At 38.0% G+C, this 22,197-nt stretch overlaps 1 protein-coding gene across 2 annotated transcripts; it reads right to left on the bottom strand.

The window, feature by feature from the left end:
* Positions 1-368: 368 nt before the first annotated feature.
* Positions 369-21,738, bottom strand: LOC127632772 (importin-9-like). 2 transcript variants are annotated; one of them, XM_052111533.1, is made up of 24 exons: positions 21,447-21,738; positions 16,238-16,299; positions 16,045-16,131; positions 15,734-15,935; positions 15,548-15,636; positions 15,318-15,404; positions 14,351-14,470; positions 14,152-14,252; positions 13,958-14,016; positions 13,488-13,639; positions 13,299-13,397; positions 13,103-13,209; positions 12,536-12,675; positions 12,225-12,387; positions 11,816-12,042; positions 11,368-11,516; positions 11,147-11,275; positions 10,553-10,828; positions 9,498-9,664; positions 9,273-9,406; positions 8,088-8,207; positions 3,488-3,610; positions 1,110-1,186; positions 369-1,021 (listed from the first exon to the last, which is right to left on the bottom strand). In XM_052111533.1, the coding sequence occupies exons 1-24, from the start codon at positions 21,610-21,612 to the stop codon at positions 911-913; spliced, it is 3,147 nt and encodes a 1,048-aa protein (XP_051967493.1). In that variant the 5' UTR covers positions 21,613-21,738; the 3' UTR covers positions 369-910. The 2 variants fall into 2 exon arrangements, with proteins under 2 accessions (XP_051967493.1, XP_051967494.1); XM_052111534.1 differs by having other exon boundaries at positions 12,225-12,384.
* Positions 21,739-22,197: the final 459 nt, after the last annotated feature.

Raw genomic sequence — 22,197 nt, 5'->3', positions numbered from 1 at the left:
ATAGTGGACAAATGCTTGATGTATAAACCTAATATTTAGAACGCAGAGTAACAATAATAATGTCAATTTGGGGGTCAGACCCCAGTTAGAAAACCTCTGCTCTCATAGACTGATCATTCAGCTCATATATCATGCTTACAGTAAACAAAATGATCAATATTAACTTTCAGATATCTACAATAACACCTCGGTTGATCCTAGACAATACAATTAAAATTAGACCTTAATAGGCTTTTATTTTGAAATGTATTTATACTCCAATTTGGACATTGTTGTTAATAGACTGTAGAATCACCATGGTAACAATGGATTCTTCATGCTTACCCACACAGTGTAGCTGTAAAGACCATGCTCATGAGACCACGTAATGACAAAAACAACATGGATCATTTTAATAAGGCCGCCAACAGTTCCAACTTCATCTGTCAGAAGTCTTTTCCCTTCCTCTACAGAAAGATTTTGTAACCATTTAGGTTTAGTAAAGTGAAAAGGTACAAATGGACAAGTTTTTAAGTTTAAACCATTTCTATACTGTTCTCAGTACCTTTGCAAAAAATAATTCATCAGTTCCCTTCATCACACCAGATGTTGATCAAAGCACAGTAGTGTTTTGATAACATGACATCCAATCGAAATGAGCCCACATAGTCCGGTTTGTGATGCTAACAAGATGCTGCCCCTCATCCCGCCCTGCACTTCGAACACCCCAGGGAATCAATGTCCATTCCTTCCCTTCATAAAACATAGGGAGAGGCATGTAAACCTTTATCAGACTAGTCCTCTTTTGGGTTGTGGATCAAGAGTACGGTCCAAAAGACATTCCAAGGCCACTCAAATTTTCAAGTTCGAAAAGAAGACGACTGAGTGGTAAAGAATGATACAAGGAGCTGATGTAGGGTAGCAGTATTGGTCATATTCCAATGGACTGCAAGGCTCTTCTCTCTACTTCATTCAAGTGACTTGAAAACATGCTATAGCAAGGCTGCTGGGCAAACTGGGTTAGGAAATCTGTCAGATAAGCCTGCAGAGAAAAAAAGCGAGTAAAACCCCAAGCAACTTTATATTGAAGATAAACATGTGAAATCGACTGATTGAGTTAAATGGCTTACCTGAAGATCAATTTGAAAAATGGGATCTTTCAGGGCATCTGGATCTTCTTCATCATCATCTTCATAATAATCGTCATCTATGGGGACATTACAGTAAATATTATAGTCCAGAAAACAGCTTTCACACCACCAAACTCTATAAAATGGTCCAGGTTGAAATATCAGGTGTTAAAACGCCCTTTAACAGGGTTCGTACAGATGCTTCAAAAGTTAAATTCAAGGACTTTCAAGGACTTCAAGCACATTTTTATTTGTTTTCAAGGACTATGCTCGAGATGTAATTAAAATAAATTATTTTTGTTAACCATAGTTAATTTATTTTTATAAAACACCACTTATTACAAGTACAACAATGAGCATCTTTAACTACATATTCTCACAGTAACAATTCTTGGTTCATTCTTGACGAAATTGATGTGCAGTTGTAGTGTGCTCCCTTAAAATGCACTTCGCTTTCCAACAAAAGTGAATAAACAGTAGTCCATATGACTCATGTTTTCAAAAGTCACACAACAGATCGAACCGACCAAAATTGCAAATGGGTCATTCTCAATAATTTTTGATTTTCCAACTTACAAAATATTGAAATTTTCCATTTAGTTCAGTTTTTGCCTATAAACGCCGAGGGTGAATATTTTGTAACCTGTTGACACAAATTTTTATTCATCAACGACAACTTTGTTTTTTCCTTCACATTTGTTCGGCCTTGCACTAATGCTTTTATTAAAAAGTAGTACAATATAAATACCCAAATAGCTTTAAAATGTCATAAAAGTTGTGTACCAGATGAAGGGGACAAGGATTTTTTCAGGCAAGTAACAATTTCAAATATATTTTCTAATAGCCAAGCCATTTCATATCATTAAAGGTTAGGATATACTCCCCCCCCCCCATCTGAAAGCATTTTCATGACTAAAAAAATTCAAGGGACATTACTTTGTAAACATATTTTGATACTGACCCAAATGTTGCCAGAAATAATCTATTTTGTGAGACACAAAGCTTCCTTTACACAAGGGGGCGCTAGATGGCTCCCAAAACTGAATCCTCCATTGATCAAATCATTCAAAACGTTTTACATCTCATATAATTTTTTCACTCGAGAGTAAATTGTAATAAAAACTGATTGTTGAAAGGACTTGTTAAATCCACCACAGAAGTATCTATAATATATAAATCCTTCAGTAACAATTGATTGTGATTGGCCCATTCCGAACAGTGCTGCCAAAAAAAATAAAGTATATCATATTACAATTTATATATATATATACACACACATAGGTAGGCTACACTTTGAGGTCACAGGTGGCAAGAGCGCAAAATGGGTAATTACAAAATAACAAATGTAATTATTTTCTTATTTGTTCTTGCAATGTCACAACAAATTACAGGGATGCAAACTCGTGAGGGGCTAAAAAAGGTAAGACAATCACTGGTCCACAAAATAAAGAATAAGCTAAAAAGCACCAATTCCAGCTATTTTAGTGATTCAAGTTTACAATTATGCAGAATTAGCTGCAAAATAAAAAGTATTTTGGTGAGGCTTGTTTCTGTTTCACAAATTTGTTCAATTTTAATAACCGATTGATAGCAGAAAGTAATAAAATGGCTTGTTTATGTTTAGGTCTAAACAATTTCTTGGTGAATTTAAATTAGTTCAATAACTGGGGTCTCTGATATTTGTAAACGATAAGGTAATAATTAAAAGAAATTATGAGACGTTCAATGTCTCTTCTCAAATTTGGAGAGTTTCTAAATAGTTCTTGTTGCTTAGTACTCTCAAAGACATTATTGGTGAAGCAAAAACATGTGTGTGAAAAACACTGGTGTAAAGTGGCGTCACTTTATAGACTTCAATGTATTCTGCAGCACTGACGCGAGTCATGTGAGAGACCCTTAACACGTATAAATATCACTCACATTTACACATTAATCATTGATCTTCACAATAAAAAAAAAAAAGCGTCAGATTATGGTTTCAAAATGGTGAATTTCTCCAAAAGGTGAGTTTGGATCCCTGAAATTATTATACATTTTTTTTCATGCATTTATAAATTTTGTGGAATTTGATAATTTTCCACAGCACACCTGACAATCTTTCGCGGCACACTGGTCGAGTGGTCTGATGTAGTGTTTTTCCGAAAAGAAATAAAATACATTTAATTTATTAAATGATTTAAGCAACGTATTTTAATATTTTCGATAATTCAAGAAACTATTAAGCACCTCTTGGTAAAAATTGCTATTTTCAAGGGTTTACCAGGACTTAAAATTTGCACCTTGTATGAACCCTGCTTAAATTACAAGCATTGGCAACTATACCAAAGATATTAGCAAGGACAAAGTGATTTTGGCAAGGTAGTAATTTAAGACTTCACCATATTTGTTAGTGGCGATGAGATCTGAGAGAAGCTGTCCTGCTAGCCCTTCATCTTCCACCTCCTCCTCATCATCATCATCATCATCCTCCTCTGCCACATCATCCCACATTCCCCCAGAATCTGCCAAGCCAACAATTTCAGGGGGAAAATGAAAGAAATAAGCCGCACGTTAGAAGAACACCCCTTATCTGTGGTAAAATCACTGTATCATACAGACTTTAGGAGGTTTATTGCTTTTATAAAACACTGATAACAGCAAAAGCATTTAATTGTAGAGATGTGCGGTGGCCAAGCAATGTAGTAAGTAATGCACTTACAACGAACATGGCACATCCAATCAGAATTCAAAGTCAAAATATCCGTTTAATGAAGCTAAAGGCCGATTTATAGTTCTGCATGGAACCTACAGCAATGCGTTGTCTGATGCGTACTCCAAAATTGTAATTAAGTGTTGCGTCTACGCAGATCACAATATTTGTGATTGCGCTTTGTAACCAGAGACACTCCCAAAGGATGATTAAAAAAAAAAAAAGATCTGATGTAGCGTCGCACTTACTCCACAATTAGGCTATTTTAAGCTCCTAATGCTTTACAAAAATGTGTCAAGAATACATACAGTATCTCACAAAAGTGAGTACACCCCTCACATTTTTGTAAATATTTGATTATATCTTTTCATGTGAAAACACTGAAGAAATTACACTTTGCTACAATGTAAAGTACCGAGTGTACAGCTTGTATAACAGTGTAAATTTGCTGTCCCCTCAAAATAACTCAACACACAGCCCTTAATGTCTAAACCTCTGCCAACAAAAGTGAATACACCCCTAAGTGAAAATGTCCAAATTGGGCCCAAAGTGTCAATATTTTGTGTGGCCACAATTATTTTCCAGCACTGCTTTAACCCTCTTGGGCATGGAGTTCACCAGAGCTTCACAGGTTGCCACTGGAATCCTCTTCCACTTCTCCATGACGACATCACGGAGCTGGTGGATGTTAAAGACCTTGTGCTCATCCACCTTCTGTTCGAGGATGGCCTACATATGCTCAATAGGGTTTAGGTCTAGATACATGCTTGACCAGTCCATCACCTTCACCCTCAGCTTCTTTAGCAAGGCAGGGGTCATCTTGGAGGTGTGTTTGGGGTCGTTATCATGCTGGAATACTGCCCTGCGGCCCAGTCTCCAAAGGGAGGGTATCATGCTCTGCTTCAGTATGTCACAGTACATGATGGCATTCATGGTTCCCACAATGAACTGTAGCTCCCCAGTGCCGGCAGCACTCATGCAGCCCCAGACCATGACACTCCCACCATCATGCTTGACTGTAGGCAAGACACACTTGTCTTTGTACTCCTCACCTGGTTTCCGCCACACACGCTTGACACCATCTGAACCAAATAAGTTTATCTTGGTCTCATCAGACCACAGGACATGGTTCCAGTAATCCATGTCCTTAGTCTGCTTGTATTAGGCAAACTGTTTGCAGGCTTTCTTGTGCATCATCTTTAGAAGAGGCTTCCTTCTGGGACAACAGCCATGCAGACCAATTTGATGCAGTGTGCGGTGTATTGTCTGAGCATTGACAGGCTGACCCACCACCCCTTCAACCTCTGCAGCAATGCTGGCAGCACTCATACGTCTATTTCCCAAAGTCAACCTCTGGATATGATGCTGAGCACGTGCACTCAACTTCTTTGGTCGACCATGGCGAGGCCTGTTCTGAGTGGAACCTGTCCTGTTAAACCGCTGTATGGTCCTGGCCAACGTGCTGCAGCTCAGTGTCAGGATCTTGGCAATCTTTATGTAGAGCAACAATTCTTTTTTTCAGATCCTCAGAGAGTTCTTTGCCATGAGGTGCCATGTTGAACTTCCAGTGACCAGTTTGAGGGAGCGTGAGCGATGACACCAAATTTAACACACCTGCTCCCCATTCGCACCCGAGACCTTGTAACACTAACAAGTCACATGACACCAGGAAGGGAAAATGCTAATTGGGCCCAATTTGGACATTTTCACTAAGGGGTGTACTCACTTTTGTTGCCAGTGGTTTAGACATTAATGGCTGTGTGTTGAGTTATTTTGAGGGGACAGCAAATTGACACTGTTATACAAGCTGTACACTACATTACATTGTAGCAAAGTGTCATTTCTTCAGTGTTGTCACATGAAGTGTGTAAAAATGTGAGGGGTGTACTGTATCAGTTTACAATATATACTTGGTATTAATATTAGTGATAGACCAATATATCGGCCAGGCCAATTAATTGGATGATTTTTGACTATTTAACGATAATCAGAATCGGCCGATAATCATGTACACTTGACCTGCAAAAAGTAGTAACTTTCCCTTGTGTCAGTTTCAAAATCTACCAATACATTTGTAAATGGATAGTGAACAATTTTTGTTTTCAAGGTTACAAATTTGGCCAAATATTGATTATTAAAAAAATAAATAAATAAAAAAATAAAAAAAAGTGTTTGTTTCACTTATGAGAACATCTGGTTTGCTGTTGCTCACCCCTGTTATAACCCCATTTGACTAAATCTTAACACAAAGGGAGAAATTGTGAAAAAATATTGTGCTCAGTGATGTCATACAGTGGCAGTTTATAGTGAACACCTCTTCAAGCTTCAAAAGGACGCGAAAATATAATTCAGAAGTCTAATAAATTATTCCATGAGACTCACGATTTTTATCAAAGCATCCAATGAAGTTTGATGAGAAACCGAAATCTAAATGTATTATTCAGTGAAACTGTAGACCGACCGTTGCTCTCCTCTGCGCGTTCATGAGACTGCACAAAAGTTAAAGTTCAAGCAGCCCCGTTTGCAGTGTAGCATTCAGACCATTTTGTTTATCTAAAAAGAGGTCCGTCACAGCGATAGAAACTACTGAACACAGCAGCACACAAATCAGAGAGCAAAACTTACTAAATATACTAAATTAGTTTGTAGTTGGAGAATAGATGCATTTCTATACCTAGCTGCATTTATTTGAAACCGTATTCAAATCAAACTGAAAGAGATAGAGGCTGAAGGCAGCTATAGTCGCACCGTTTCTTAATCTGTCGGCAAACGTCACGCGATTAAAGGCATCTTTTCCATGTTAATCAGAGTTTTTGTCCTATCAGCCGCAATGAGCAACAGGTCGATCGATTGGTTTCTATTTTCGACATCACGGGTAACCCAGTCTGCTGCGAACTAGCACAGGTCCAAAAACATTCTCATAATATATTGAAGCCAGCATCTTATGAGCTGCTTGAACTTGCTCTTGTGCTGTCTCATGAACACGTAGAGGAGAGCAACGGTTGGCCAACACTTTCACTAAATAATATATTAGAGTTCGGTTTCTCACCAAACCTTGTTGTTTGCTTTCATAACAATCATGAGTCTCTTGGAATAAATTATTAGACTTCTGAATCATACTTTGTGTCCTTTTAAGCTTGAAGAGGTAGTCACCATAAAATGCCATGGTATGAAATCAGAGAAAAAAAAATCTTCACAATTTCTCCCTTTGTGTTAAGAAAAAGTAATATGGGTATAAAACAACACAAGGGTGAGTAAACAATGACTGCATTTTTTTGGGGTGAACTATCCCTTTAAAAAGGTGCACTCAGTAATCTTTTCCACATAAAAAAAATAATTTATTCTACATGGAGAGGGTCCGCACATGGGGGCTGCCATGTTAGAATCACATGACCAGCCGAATACTACTCGCTTAATCTCAGTAGCCGTCCTGATATTTGACAATTTCACTCATTGATCATGGCTGACTGTGAATACTAAATTTCAACAATGGCATCTGAAACTGAAAACTATTTATTTTAAATTATGCTGCATCCAAGCCGCAAGGTGTCAGTGTCCAAGTCCAAGATAACATAACGACAAAAGTTACTGAGCGCACCTTTAAATTGTATTGTGTATCGGCCATCCTGCTTTCTAGATATTGGTATCAGCCACTAAAAAAAAAACATAATGATCAACCACTAAATCAACATATACTTGGTATGTGAGTGAAACAATATTTGTTGTATTCATTCAAGAATATTTAGATCTGTATGACGTTTTGACCATGTTTGACAGTATGGCGTACAGTAAATAATCATATTTTACAAGACTAAAAGCTTCTAGTCTTTAAAACAACACCTGTTTTGTGTTGTTCAAGCAAGTATTTATTTATAAATTTGATTACTTTTTTTTTTAGGCAGGAACAATATGCCATTTTTTTTATATATATTTAAGCAACTCATGAGCAAGCATATAACAGCAGTATACAGTATGGCTGATTTAATTTCACTGCATGGCAGACAACGTGTACAATAAATTATAAAAAGTATATCCAAATCTTGACATGTTTACAAATTTTTTTTAATGCTACAATAATTTTAAATCCATAGCATTGCTTGTTTATTTGTGAAATGTACAATCATTTCAGAAATGCAGTTATTTTCCCTCAATACACTAGCACTTGGCTGTGTACTTGAGGAACGACGCAGACACACCAACGCAGAACTATAAATGCAAGGTTCGACGCAGAAGTATAAACCGGCCTTTAATCAGTCTTGGAAGTTGTGAAAGTACATGTTAGGCTCTACCTTGGCTCCAGTCTGCTGGATTTGCTCTATTTGCATTAGCCTCCACTACAGAAGACAGTTCATTGACAATGAGTTTATAGATCTTCACCAGCAAAGGAATGTTGGTCCACCGCTGTGGGTCTGTGGCCAGAGAAACAGACCAGACAGATATATCTTGGACAATAACAATTTAATCATTTAACATTTTAAAGGGGTCATGACATGGGTTTTTTTATTGTATTATTATGTTCCCTTAGGTGCAATTATAGTATTAATATATTTTTTTTTAAGAAAAACTTTTAAAATCTAGTGATTTATGACCTTTTCCCACCCCGTTTCTCATCCTCTGATTCAAACAGTCTGTTTTGGGGGCGTTTTCCATTTAAGACTTCAGTGTTAACGCCCACTGTTATGATTGGCTAACGTCAGTGCCTATGTATCAATTATTGACGCCCCAGCCAGAACAATATGCAAGTAAACTAAGTAAAAACACTGTGATTATTCATAATGAATGAAATTGCGCTTTAAAAAGTAGTTTAAAGTTTAAAATAGATTACTTACAGTTTGCGTCGTCGTTGTTCCCAGAATAGTCGGCACGGACTTATCTTTGAGCAACAGTTTTCTGGCAAAGCCAGCATCATATTGAGATTTGTTCTCAAAACAGTCATCCTTAAAATGTACAGAACAAACGCTTAAGTTAACACTGCCGTGACTGGGACGCCCGCAAAAAATAAACTGCATCCATTTTTCCCTGACGTCTGGATCTTTCGGCAGCTTATTCAGAGGTTTTGTTTGACCACAGCCAGGAACAGCACATCTGTGTGGCATCGTAATTTTCCTGTGCACAAGTAGTCTCTGTCAGAGCTCGCTGTCCATCGACTGAACACTTGTGAGGCGACGGCGATACTGAAATGAGCGTAGTTGTCTTGGCGCTTAAAGCGTAGTTATCTTGTGCTGGAGGCGGTCATATGCAAACGCTGGTACGTCACTTCTAACCGTCACGTCACTTCTAACCATGAATCCAGAACGAGCTGTATTTTGAGCTTGATTAAATAAATGATTTGTTTAGAATGGGGAGGACGTCTTAAAATATTAAACTTGCAGGACGTTTTAATGATACAAAGACCTCTTATATACCAAAAGATCAAGGCAAATTTGGTTTCTCATGTCATGACCCCTTTAAGATTTCAATGTAAGCGAGCTTACTTTTGGCTGATTTGGAACGTGTGCAAATGCCCTCGTCTGGATTAAACACTTCATCTCCTTTGACGACTATATCTTGGAGTCGCTTGTCATTTGTATTGAGACCGTGTTGGAGTAGTTTACACAAGGCAACAGCACTATGGCCGAAGCAAACAAATCCAGTGTTATTTTAAAAGGAAGCTGTATAATTCCTTCAAACACAATGTTGACAAGATTGGAAACCCTCACCTAACTTTGCCTTCATACTGGCCATAGAACAGATGCTGGCGACTCATCCACTCAGCCATGACAAACTCTAGCGCAGGTTTTCCTGTGGGACCTGGGAGACTGCAAAGGAATTCTAGCAGTGGCTCCAATTGGGAATGGACCAGGTGGGCAAAAACCATGATCAGAGACTGAAAAAAGAGATAACTTGATATTTTACACCTCATTTGAGTTTCCAGCTGCAGCAACATTCAGATGTCTTAGTGTCTTTTCTGTCATACAAAAATATAAAAAATTAGGGCTGTTAATTTAACATGTTAATTTAGTGTGATTGATCAGAAAAATAAAGCATAAAAAAAAAAAAAAGTTAATTGTGAGCTTGTTCAATTCAGCAATTAATTGCTTCCCCGAACCATATGTAAATTTCATATATGGAATGTTTCTTCCATCGGACTAATTCATTCTTGATGTTTCACCATGATTTGTCTGTAGGGGGCATTTAAAGTCAGCTGGACGGAGCACAATAACAAGTCTCACTGACAGTGACTTACATTGACAAAGCGACCAGAAGTCATTAATTTTCAATGAGAATAGAAGATTTGGCAATGCAATGTGGGTCTGTTCAACAACATTGAGAGAATTAAAACTTTATGCAATTAAGATGTTGATTCAATTCTGCCCATATAGAGGGATATAAAAAAATAAAAAGAATTAAGAAAATTAGAGAGTTTGATTCATGTATTGGAAATCATTTATCTTTTTCTCAACATAATATATTATGCACTGTAGCAGATAATATACAAACACTTCCCCCTCTAGAATGTCTATTTTTAGCAGCAAAAGCCAATTCCTTTGTTAAAAAAAGAATGACATTTTACTTTTACCCGCAATATATCTAAATTGTGATCATTTTGTCAAAAACCAAGGCCAGTTGTGCAGCCCACTGTAAAATGTGGGTATCCAGCAGCAGGAATGGCCACTGGTGACCAACAGAAAAGCAACATGGCGACCTTCAGCGATAAAAATCACTGTATGTCTGTGCCATTTCTGTATCTGTGCTAAATCAGCACTCACCATACCTGCATCACACTGAGGGTCTCGGCCTGCTGCATTTTGCTAAGGATGGCACGCAGTATTTGGTCCAACTGGTCGGCTAACTGAGTGCCACCCCGGGCGATGAGAGTGGACACCAGACGACCTACAAAAGCAGCAGTGAACTCAGATGTGCGGGGGTCCAGGAGCTGACTCACAACCTGCATGACATACCAGAGCCCACTGTGGCCTTGATCATCCTGCCACTGGGCAATCTGCTCCAGCGCCATGGAAACGTAGGCCCTCAAGCATTCGCCACCATTCTAGGAAAACCAACAATATTAAAAGTTAAATAACATTGATGAAATACATTAACATGAAATAAACTGACAGACTGTCTTCAGACTTATGTTTGTAGAAAATATTTTTCCTATTTGAGCCTTGATTAACATATTAAACTATGTTTTACCGCTTTTCATTACACTGCCTAAACAAAACTGAATAGCAGCATATTGTTGTCAGCTAACGTACTATCCTAGCCTATCGTGATACATTTCTGGTAGTACAGGTATACATGTACAACCCTACCTCACCTGCATTTGTATCTTATCAATGACGTTCTGACAGGAGACTGAGGTTACCTGCATTGTGGTGTTGTCATCTGTACGTAGGGTGCACTGGGCCACGGCAGGAAAAGCTTGGCACACAAGCATGTCGGACAGCGGGGATTTGGTGTTACGAACAACTGTAGTTAGGATATCTATGGATGTCTGTTACAACAAAACTTAGTGTTACAAACAGACCCACAGAAAATAGAATTTACAATTAAAGGAAAGAAGAAACTGAGAGCAGTTTAACTTACAGCACAAAGGCCAGATGGGATTTTATCAGGTGGTGCCTGCATAATACTAACAAGAGTAGGAATGAGGCGCATTTGCATGGGTCCTTGGCATGCTTCGATCTGGGCAAGCTCCTTAAAGATATCCTGTGCTAATGACGCTACGACAGGATCTAACAGAAATGGAAAACAAAATGAGATAAACCTCAAAGTAATTAATCTAGAAACAAGGTTCCCACACTTTTGACCATGCCTATGGTTTGCAAGCCAGTTTTACTCTACATGAGAGCAATATCTAGGTGGTAATTTTTACACAGCAGAGCATAACTAGAATATACATTTGCTATAGATTACTTTTCCTGATCTGGAAACCCCAATTTTAAAGTTCCCTGATTTTTACAGTTTTTTTCAGGATTGCTTGAATGATGTAAAATGCAAGGGATACAGCCCTTGTCTACATAAATTGCCTTACCATTACTGTACTTGAGGAATATGGCAATAGTGAGGGGGCAGATCTTGTTCTCAGCACTCGTAGTAAAAGCTGGATCCACCGTGCAAACAATACAGAGGGTCTCCATGACTAAAGTGAGAACTTCAGAGCTGAACTGAGCCGCAAGCTGCACCAGGCCTTCCAGGATACTTGGAAGGAAAGGCTGCAAGACGTGGGTACTCTCAGACAGCTTAAGTTGATCACAGTACCTGTAAAAGAGGTTAATGACTGTTGTCACATTTTTTTTATTTAAACTAGAAATTGATATTGATGAGTAAATATTCTGAAAAACATGTGCAGGTAATTACTTATTACACAACCATATAGTTACTGTACAAGCATCTGAAAATGTGAGAACCTACATAAGAGACTGGATAGAAAATAATTGTACCCCCAAATAGCTCTCACGGCAGATATGCGAACAGAGGGTGACTGGCTCTCATGCAGACCGCTTACAGTGGCCTGCAGGAACTGCTGAATGAGCTCAGGGGACATTGCTGCAGTGAATCGACTGGCTGCCCATAAGGCCCGACCCAAAAGGAATGGCGAGGCTGCTAGGAAGAAATAACACGTGGATCAATCTGTCATTACTCTCAATTTTCTTAAAATTACTGTACAAGACTAGGCCATCTATATTACACCTTTCAAGTGTAAGACCAAATGATAAGAATAATTAATACTGAAAGTGTAGCATAGGATTACCTGGCAAGTTGAGGTCAGCAAGGATGACATTGGCAAGAAAACCATGCATATCAAACTGCACACGACCGTTCTTTACATTCTCAGTGATAATGGTCTTGACTGAGCCCAGGGAAAGCATGCAAGCCTCATGAACCTTCCACCTGCATTCATGGAGAGATATCCATGTAAATTAACACTGAAAAATCACTTTCATCAAAAAAGGTATAAAACAAATGGTTAGTGGAAGGAGATGCCTAACCTTCTGAAAATCTTGTGTCAAGCTAAGGAGGTCAAACTAAATATTTCACAAGCCATTTTGTTTGTCATTCATTTTATATGGGGTTGTGATTTTTGCAACCCTGTTACAAAATTTTTGACTTAATACAATTGAAAACTAAAAACCTACATTTCTAAGAATTTGTAATAAACATGAAATAAACAATTTTCCCAGGAGGCAGCTGGGATTCGTCCTCTGCCACCCGGATTGAGGAGAGTCATTACGCGACCACAAGGACTTAAAAGCGCATTGGGAATTGGGCATTCCAAATTGGGTAAAAAAGGGGGAACCAACTTGTGATAGACAATTACCAGTGTTCACTGCCTGTGTTCTTAGCTTGCTCTGCCTCCTGGAGGTGCCGTGTTGCGGCCGCTGCTAAAGCCGCAGCGCTCTCGTTCTGAAACTCTGCAGCAACAGCCTGATGGATGAGAGAATATATTTGACAAATAGGAGGGCAAAAGTCAGGAAAGAAATTCAAACATCTGTCAAGAAATGCTCGGTGCAGACCAGTAGCAGATCCTGTGCCGATATCCGAACTGAATAAGAGAAAGTATCATCATCCTCATCCTCAACAAACTGCTGAGGATTGGCTGTCCATACTTTGATCTGTGAAAAGAAAGATGGCAAGATGATGATGAGAAAAAGGCATAAAAGAACAATAGGATGACAGTCATAAACCCATGGCCACCCACAAACCTGATCCTCTGTGATCTGCATGTAAAGGATGATGTAATAAATTAGCTCTGGTAGAGCTTTCTTCACCGTGCTCTTGAACTTCTTGTTTTCCAGCAGTGTGTGGACAAACTCAAAGATGCTGAACACCAGGTTCTCAAAGCCAAGAACCTCGCCTGTTTATGAGAAAAGAACAATGGTTAACAAAGCTCAGTGCTCAATAAAGTGTGAATATCGATAGCTGGGTTGACATCCACTTATTTTTGTGCAAATTTTGGGATATTGCATAAACAGATATTTGATAGAAACACCAAAATGCAAATACATTTTTCACTTGCATGAGGTGTGATATACATCAAAAAAGTAATGTGATAAATGGTATGGAAACAACTGTCTGCCTTTTTGTTGCCGATATTTCGTAAGTGTTGTATTCGCAAATTATGATGATCATTGTGAGTTGCACAAAACCAAATATAAATAAAGAAGCCATATACCATCAGAGTCAACTGGATCATCTACTTCTTCTGTGTAGTTGACTTCAGTTCTCACATAGGTACATGCTTAGTTAAGGATATATTTTGACAAATTTTATAATTGCTACTTCAAGTGAACAGAGTATAAATCAAGTATAAATGACAATAGCACTAGAGCATTAAACAAATAGAGAAGGCTGCACATGAATGGATATAAAGATGCGCTCTCGGTCAAAGTATTCCAAACAATAGGCAGAATCTGTTGCATAGAGGTCACCATGGGTTTGGGGAAGTTCTTCACCAGAGCCGTCACTGCCTATTAAGAGATACAAATACAATATCAAACAATTATTTATTTGCATAATAATAATTAAAAAAAAAACAATGGATGGATGGAATGGAACAGGATGTCACCTTGAGCACTTCCATCTTCAGGCCACTATCTGAAGTGGGTCCATCTGGAATCTGCAGGGCCTGTATAAAGGCCTCGGTGAATTGTTGCACAACTGGAAAGATCAGAGTGTTGGCAGCACCCTAAAATCAAACAACATGATATTGGAGCACTATAACTTTATGAATAGGGCTGTACATCGATTACACATTTTAACTGAATTACATGATATGCCGATTAATTGATTGAACCAAACGCATTAATCACATATATACATTTTTGCTGAGACAGGTCCTCAAGTAACAATAACTCAATATATATTGATTAAATAATTATAAATTGTAACATAAATAATTATGAATATAACATATACTGCATATATTACAAATATAACCATTGAGATCATTAAAATGCATTACATTATTGTGACAGATGTGTAAAGTGTGAAGACAATACAAAAAGTGGCTTTAGTAGGCAATATACTGTTTATTCACATATTAATGAACATGAGCCTTTCATTGGCCTACAGTCCACAGCAAGCAATTTTGCAGTCAATTTTGTTAATCTGTCCGAGAGACATCAGTTATAATGGCTTTCTAAAGATGCGAAGATGAAACATTTTTCAGGTGGACACTATTGGTCTCGCTTTGGCTGCGTTATGTCACAAACAGCGTTTTTTTTGTCACGGTGTCAAATTAAACGTAGTTTGAAACAAAAAAAAACACGTCTTGGGATCCTACATACGGAATTGCACTCTATCTAGCTGTGGTTGAATGCAGAAATGCATCCATCCTTATGTTGTGCTGTCGCTAGTGTCAAGCAAGCCTGTGGTCTGTACAAGTTGTCTATTCAATTGGAGTTTCGCTTACTGCACCCTGCTGAAAACTTCAAGCTTGAATTGCTCCGATGGTAGGAATATTCCTTATTAGAGTCCAGAGACATAATTAATAGGATACATTTTTTTTTAATGGTAATTCACTGAAACCTTACCTTTGCTACTTCATCAATAGCACAGATGAGATTGGCACAAGTGGTAAAGATCTCAATTGCTCTGGATCGGGTGCGAATGCTATAAACCTGGAATGGCATTTGATAAATAAACAACAGTGCTTTTTGTCAAACTTTTCACCCAAGAATTCCAGAAGCTATAACTTTTTCAAGCAAAAACTTGCAGTAAGATTAGTTGTGTATTGCAGTCAAAAACAAACAGAATGAAGTACCTCTGCCATGGTAAATATCTTGTACATTTGAGGCAAAATGACAGGTGCAACATCTGGCATCTGTACATCCGTCACCTCTCGGGTAAACTCTATGGAACACAAAGTCATATGTATTGCTTCATAAAAGTACAGGAATGTGGCCACTTTTAGTGACAAAGCAATAAGTGAGGATGTTTCGATCATTACCTGTAAGGACCCTCATAGCGCCATGTACAGCACTGACATCCCCACTGGCCAGCATATCCATGAGGAGCTTGAAAAGCCCAGGCCAAGCCTCAGGCCAGTCCCAGTGTGCTATAGCAGACAAGGCGTAGGCCACGCTAGAGCGCACCTTACTGATGGCCTCCCGCAGCCCATTTGGCAGAAGCTCACGAATTGCAGCTTTGGCCTGAACAGAAAGAGTCCCAGGAAACAAGCGTCTTATACAAATGAACATAACGTTACATGCTCAATGCTCTAATCTACAGGTGTAAACGTTGGGTAAATAAATACTTTACCCAATCAGTAGTCTCTGGGGGTCTGTATTTTTCAGACTGGGCACACCAGTGGGTTTCCACATACTGCTTCAGAATGACAGAGGCCAGCTACAAATGCAAAAACAACTAGATAATTAGTAGTCTTTGGAAAACATAAGTCAGAATCAAACAGTTTTTCGGTTTATGTGGAAAATATCTAGATTTCAGCTCTTACTTGGCGTATAGCAAGTGCTCCGTGTGGATCAACAGTAAGCTCCACAAGGTGAACTCCAAACTCTACAAAACATTTATTAAAATATTAGGTCATTTGGGGCCAATTAAAACCCCTGCAGATCAATCCAGAAAGTAATCTTTATACATATACAGTATAATTTGTATTAGGGATGTGCACGAGTAGTCGAATATTCTTTCTGCAATAATTATTCGAATAGCAAAAATACTATTCGAATTTCGCAAAGTTTGTCTTTGCTGGCCATATATACAGTGAGATGCATGGTAAATTCTGAACACACAAACTAAAACTGCCAGTTATAACAACGCACTGGGTAGCACTGTTGAGTGTGGACGCAAGTTGATCACATTTGTTGAGCAAACGGTTCTATCAGTACGTTCAGAAGGACACCAAATAAGCGGGTTATTGTGAGAAAGCTGGGTTCCTGTTTAAATGTACTGGATAAGCGGTGTAACACTTTACTCTCATATATGTGCAGCTCGTCAGAAAGCAGCATCCCCATAGCAACGTAACCCCCACGACGCTTCTGTAAACAACAAAAATGGCATCCGAGAAAGACTATGCTAGCTGAGGTAAGGGACATTCCATCATTTAAACTGGTGTGTATAAACGAGTAGTTTACGGAGCTTGTTTTTCTCAACAAAAACATGACATACAATATAAACATATGAACTATTATATGGCGAGTGTTTACAGTCGTCCTGTACATTAACTGCGTCAGTCTACTTCATTAGCGGTTTCTTTTTCTTCGCTTTGTGTGAGCTTACAGGCTTTCATTCTATACTTTTTTTGTTTTCACAGATTGCGTTTATATATATATATATATAAAATAAAAAAAACAAAGGACATGATATAAGTTTGTTTTGAATCTAATTAGAATATGGAGAATTCTCATTAATTAACTTCATTTAAATAATAGAATATTCGATTTTTTATGAGCTTAAATATTCGAATACCAAATTATTGATGAATGCCCATCCCTATTTTGCATACATATAAACACAATGGGCCTCATGCAACGAGCAGAATGATTTTGTGTAAATCATTTGTAAAGCCATTCTCACGTAAATTCTCAGATCCATGAACGTTTTTGTATTTAAAAAAAAAAAAACCCTTCACACTGTGCTCTCAAATCTTGAAATCTTAGCTCTCAAATCTTTATTAGCTTAAGGCATTTTGGTCAAAGACCTTCTTCAGGCATTGTATTAATTTCTCTAAGATTTCTCTAGTTTCTCCCAGTGGCAATGGATTATATCACTGTATGTTACCATCATAATTTGCATGAGAAGTTTCATGAATGATGCTGGCGATGTGCTCAACTGAACCAGATGGTGGACATCATTCTTCCTCCCAGTGTGAACTTAACATTTTTTACACTAAAGCATGTCAAAATGTTTTTCTTGACCTCTTGGTTTTTCGATTCACAAAATTACCAATTACTGTCATCGCCAACAAAAACACGTAATGACAGTAAGTTCCTCACTTTCTTTGTGACTAGACTACACCAAGGTGTGTTTACTAAATAAAAATATTGTCATTTGAATGCACTTAATTTTAAAACCATTTCATTACTATTATGCATACCCCACTTTGCATTTGCTTGTGAATTTTCATGGCCGTGGATTATGATAATTGTGAATGAATTTACGAAGGTTTGGAATTCACTAACATACACACATTTAACTAACAAATCTGGGGAGTACAAAGCATTTGTGAATTTGGAGGAAAGCTTATGTGAAGGTCCATTTTACTTGCAAATTACTCCGAATTTAATCATATATTAAGGACCAATGTACAAGATATGGGCCCCAAAATGGATTACTAATAAAGTTAGTAGAGTACAGTTAAAAATGCATTTGTAATGCAAGCTTAAAGCACAATAATGCAGCAGTGCCATCTTTCTTCATCCATGGATTTAACTCAATGAGAGGGTGGCGGTCAAGAGACAATGTTACTGCTGACACCCAGCACACACAGCAGTATGTCGAGAGAGTCCAGTTCTGCAGGTTTAAACTGTACACTCAACATGAGGAAAACTGGGGTCAATGCTACCGACTAACATTCTCAAAATTAGGGATGGGCATTTAGAAGAAGTAATTTTGTAGTCAAGTACTCTAACATTTAAAAACAAAGTTGAGTAATCGACTTGAAATTTAGAATTTAAGTTCACCATTTGAATCCGTTTTTTCCAATAAAAAAAAAAAATTTACACTCAGAACAAACAACATCTAGATTCAAAAAATGCATTAAGACATTCCAAGTGTTCTAAAGGGATACAATAATTACAGAATTTCCATTTTGGGAGAACTACTTCGTCAGTACCAATGTCATACCAATTTCACAGTTCTCGATACCAATTTCAATACCACAGCAAAAAAATATGCTAATATGGTAAAGTGATCCTGAACACACTCTTTTAGCCCATTTAAAAAGTTACATTTTAATATAAGTAATACATTAAAAGATATGCATTTATCCTTCAAAAGTTTCTGAATTAAGCATTTAGTATTTTTAGGCAGGGCCCTATTATATTTTTTTCAAAAATTCCTTTTTAAAAAAAATGTTATCCATAATTTCATGTTTTAAAAGTTGAAAATGGTTTTATCAAATTGATTCCTAAACATTTTAACAAGTAAAAAAATATTTACTAAAAAAGTACATTTAACAATTATATCTTAATTTATATTATTATTATTACTACAGTGAATATTACATATTACTACACAGATATAATATGTTTCTGTTGCAATTTCTTCAATTTCAGGCGACTAGCTTTTATTTTATATAGTGCTTTAATTTTAACGTTTGGTTTTTGTCGGAAGCTTCACTTCACCGGATAAACAGTACGCTACATGGCCCAGTGTGCTTGTTAAAGCGCAAATGCTGTGATTTAATTATATAAATATATAGTCTACATGTGCTGTGTGCTTCACAATGGAATTGTGCATTACTCTGTCATCTCTCATACAATGCGAATGATTCTTAATGTCTGTGTTTCCAGTGTATAAGCAATGTACGGTATACAGGGCCAACCAACGCATGGAGTTGAACGGCAAGATTTGGGTGAAAGAAGCAGTTATGTTGTTGACCACGGCAAGAAAAGGAACAAAGGAAAATCAAATTGCAATTAATTACCGATTTGTGTCAAATCGAATTACTTGAGTAGTGGTTTTACTAGTCAAATATTAAAAGCTGAACAAGTATTTGATTAATCAATTACTCATGCACATCCCTAGTTGCAATCACTGAATTACTTTAAAAAGGTGCACGCAGTAATTTTTTCCTCATTAAAAAACTTTTAACTCCTAAAGACATGAATTGTAATTTTGCAATACATGTAGGAAATCATGAACACTCACATTACAATTAAGTATCCAGTCATATCAGTAACCTTATAAACCTGTTTTATTCTCCATGGAGAGGGTTCGCACATGGGGGCAGCCATGTTACACGAAAGTCTAGAAACTGATACAGCTGAGCCGAACAAAGATGCCGAACAAATTATGAAACAGTGAAAAGTCCCTTAAAATGCACACTAAAAGAAATCAGTCCTAAAGTGACCAACTCTACCATAGGATTGCAGTAGGAAGGCAAAACAGAAATAAGCAGCTTGAAGACATAGTTAGTTAAAGTACAGGTCGGTCAATTGTAATATGATTTCACTCGCTCACAATTCTGTGCCTTTTATGTCTACAATATAAGTTATGGTATTTAAGTTAAGGTTTAATTTCAACCGATTGTTTTAATACATTAGGTAAAAAGAATAAAGACTATTTATAACGCTACACACTGTGGGCCTAAAAGTCAGCTGAAATTATTTAAATTTATTGCATGAGTGTCACGAGCTGCACATCAAAAATCTTTGACACAAAAAAGTGATAAAATACCAGATTTCATTTTTTTTCTCTATAAAAGTGTTTAGTTTTACATTCTCTCACTAAGATCTACATGTGGGGGCCTGGGTAGCTCAGCGAGTATTGACAATGACTTCCACCCCTGGAGTCGCGAGTTCGAATCCAGGGTGTGCTGAGGGACTCCAGTCAAGTCTCCCAAGCAACCAAATTGGCCTGGGTAGAGTCACATGAGATTAACTCCTTGTGGCCACGATTAGTGGTTCTCGCGCTCAATGGGGCATGTGGTAATTTGTGCGTGGATCACAGAGAGTAGCATGAGTCTCCCCATGCTGTGAGTCCCTGCAGGGTCATGCACAACGAACAATGTGATAATACACGTGGATTGACTGTCTCAGTGGAGAAGAAGAGGCAACTGAGATTTGTTCTCTGCCAGCTGGATTGAGGTGAGTAACCGTGCCACCACGAGGACCAACTAAGTAGTGGGAATTGGGCATTCCAAATTAGGAGAAAGGGGGATAAAAATTATTTTAAAAAAATAACACTTGAGATGACATCACACACTGGAGGTGATATCAACCATTCAGCAAAGTCATGTTGGATTTTATAAGTGTGCAACTTTTCTGTTTTATTTACGTTTTCCTTTATTTTGTGATGTTAGTCAAATGTTTGGTCAGATAACAGTCCATGCATAGTAAAATAAATTAGGAAAGTTAATGTCATTTTACATTTTCACTACATTTGTTTACAAAGATAAAAATAATAATCTTAAATTCACAAATATGTTAGCTAGTTTTCATTCCCAGACCACGTAGTGGCTAACATTACACACTAAATGTACACACTGACCCAGACCACTTGACAGGATTAAAATAATTTAGCTTCACCAGTATAACTAATTAAACCTATAACATTAATCCCTTTAATGATTAAACAAAAGGATACTTATAAAGTATGTGTTAAAAAGTTTCGACCCCGTAGTCACAGAATTGTACGAATGACCTAAATATTGATAAGCAAGACTAGGGAGTGAACTGCTCACTTATGGTCCCTTTATAACAACGTGTCTTTCCCATTTCATTCCAATTTCCACTTGAACTCTACAAACGCGCGTGAACGTGCTAGAGTTGGTTGCACATGGATTGCCAATAAATGCATATATATATTCAGCGTCGTTTCAAGTACTGGAATGGTAATCCCGGGGGACATGCATCATAAACTCGGCAAACGTACATTTGCGATGAAAATAATTTATCCAGGAAGGCCCATGTATAAAATCTGCGATTCACATGGTGCCATTTATGTTGTGGAATGTGGAAGCAGCTAACGTCAGTTCTTACCCTCCGTCACTTCCAGCACTTTAATCCGCTCCTCCGCCGCAGCGCGCACTTCTTGCACCGGTGACAGGATGGCGTTCAACGCGTCTATTAGTGTCTCCTTCAATCCTTTATCCACCTGGTCGAGAGTCGAAACCGGTCCGGGACCCGAGGCTCCTATACCCGCCATATTTTCTCCAGTGTTGCCTAGACTCACGGAGAGATGACCGGGGACCCGACGGAAGGATGCAGAGCGCGCCAATGCGCGTTTAGGGAGGGACTATGAACCATAGAAATAATGAGCGGTAGAATGACAGTTAGCATGAAACCATGTGCTCTGCCAGTGCAGTTTAGCAGAGACAGACCACTGGTATTAAAATAAATGGGAGAAATTGGAACGCCCAACGGATGTAGACGTAAAGCCCGCCTCCCAGGTTAAAGAGCCAATTACCTTTTAGATGCAGACATCGCCTGTCAGTCAACTAGAGAAAGCGCACGCGTATTAGCTGTAGCAACCTGTAAAATAGCGCTTTTTTTATAGGTGACCTTACTGAAGAAGTTCAATTTATGATACAGTTGTTGTCAGAGGTTATTGCTCATTTGAAATACTTTCTTTGATCGAAATATTGATCGACCGTTTTGGAGAATTTGGTCTTTACCCGTTTAAGTAGATTGGAACTGTACTTTCATGCCGCTTATATTCATAGCTGACCGGGAGCGTTCCAAAAATGGCTGCCGAGTGGACTGACTTGAAAGAAACTGCGTCTGCGTTTCC

The sequence above is a fragment of the Xyrauchen texanus genome, chromosome 39, assembly GCF_025860055.1.
Source record: "Xyrauchen texanus isolate HMW12.3.18 chromosome 39, RBS_HiC_50CHRs, whole genome shotgun sequence".
Classification (NCBI taxonomy): domain Eukaryota; kingdom Metazoa; phylum Chordata; class Actinopteri; order Cypriniformes; family Catostomidae; genus Xyrauchen; species Xyrauchen texanus.
This window is presented reverse-complemented; position numbering and strand designations above follow the sequence as displayed.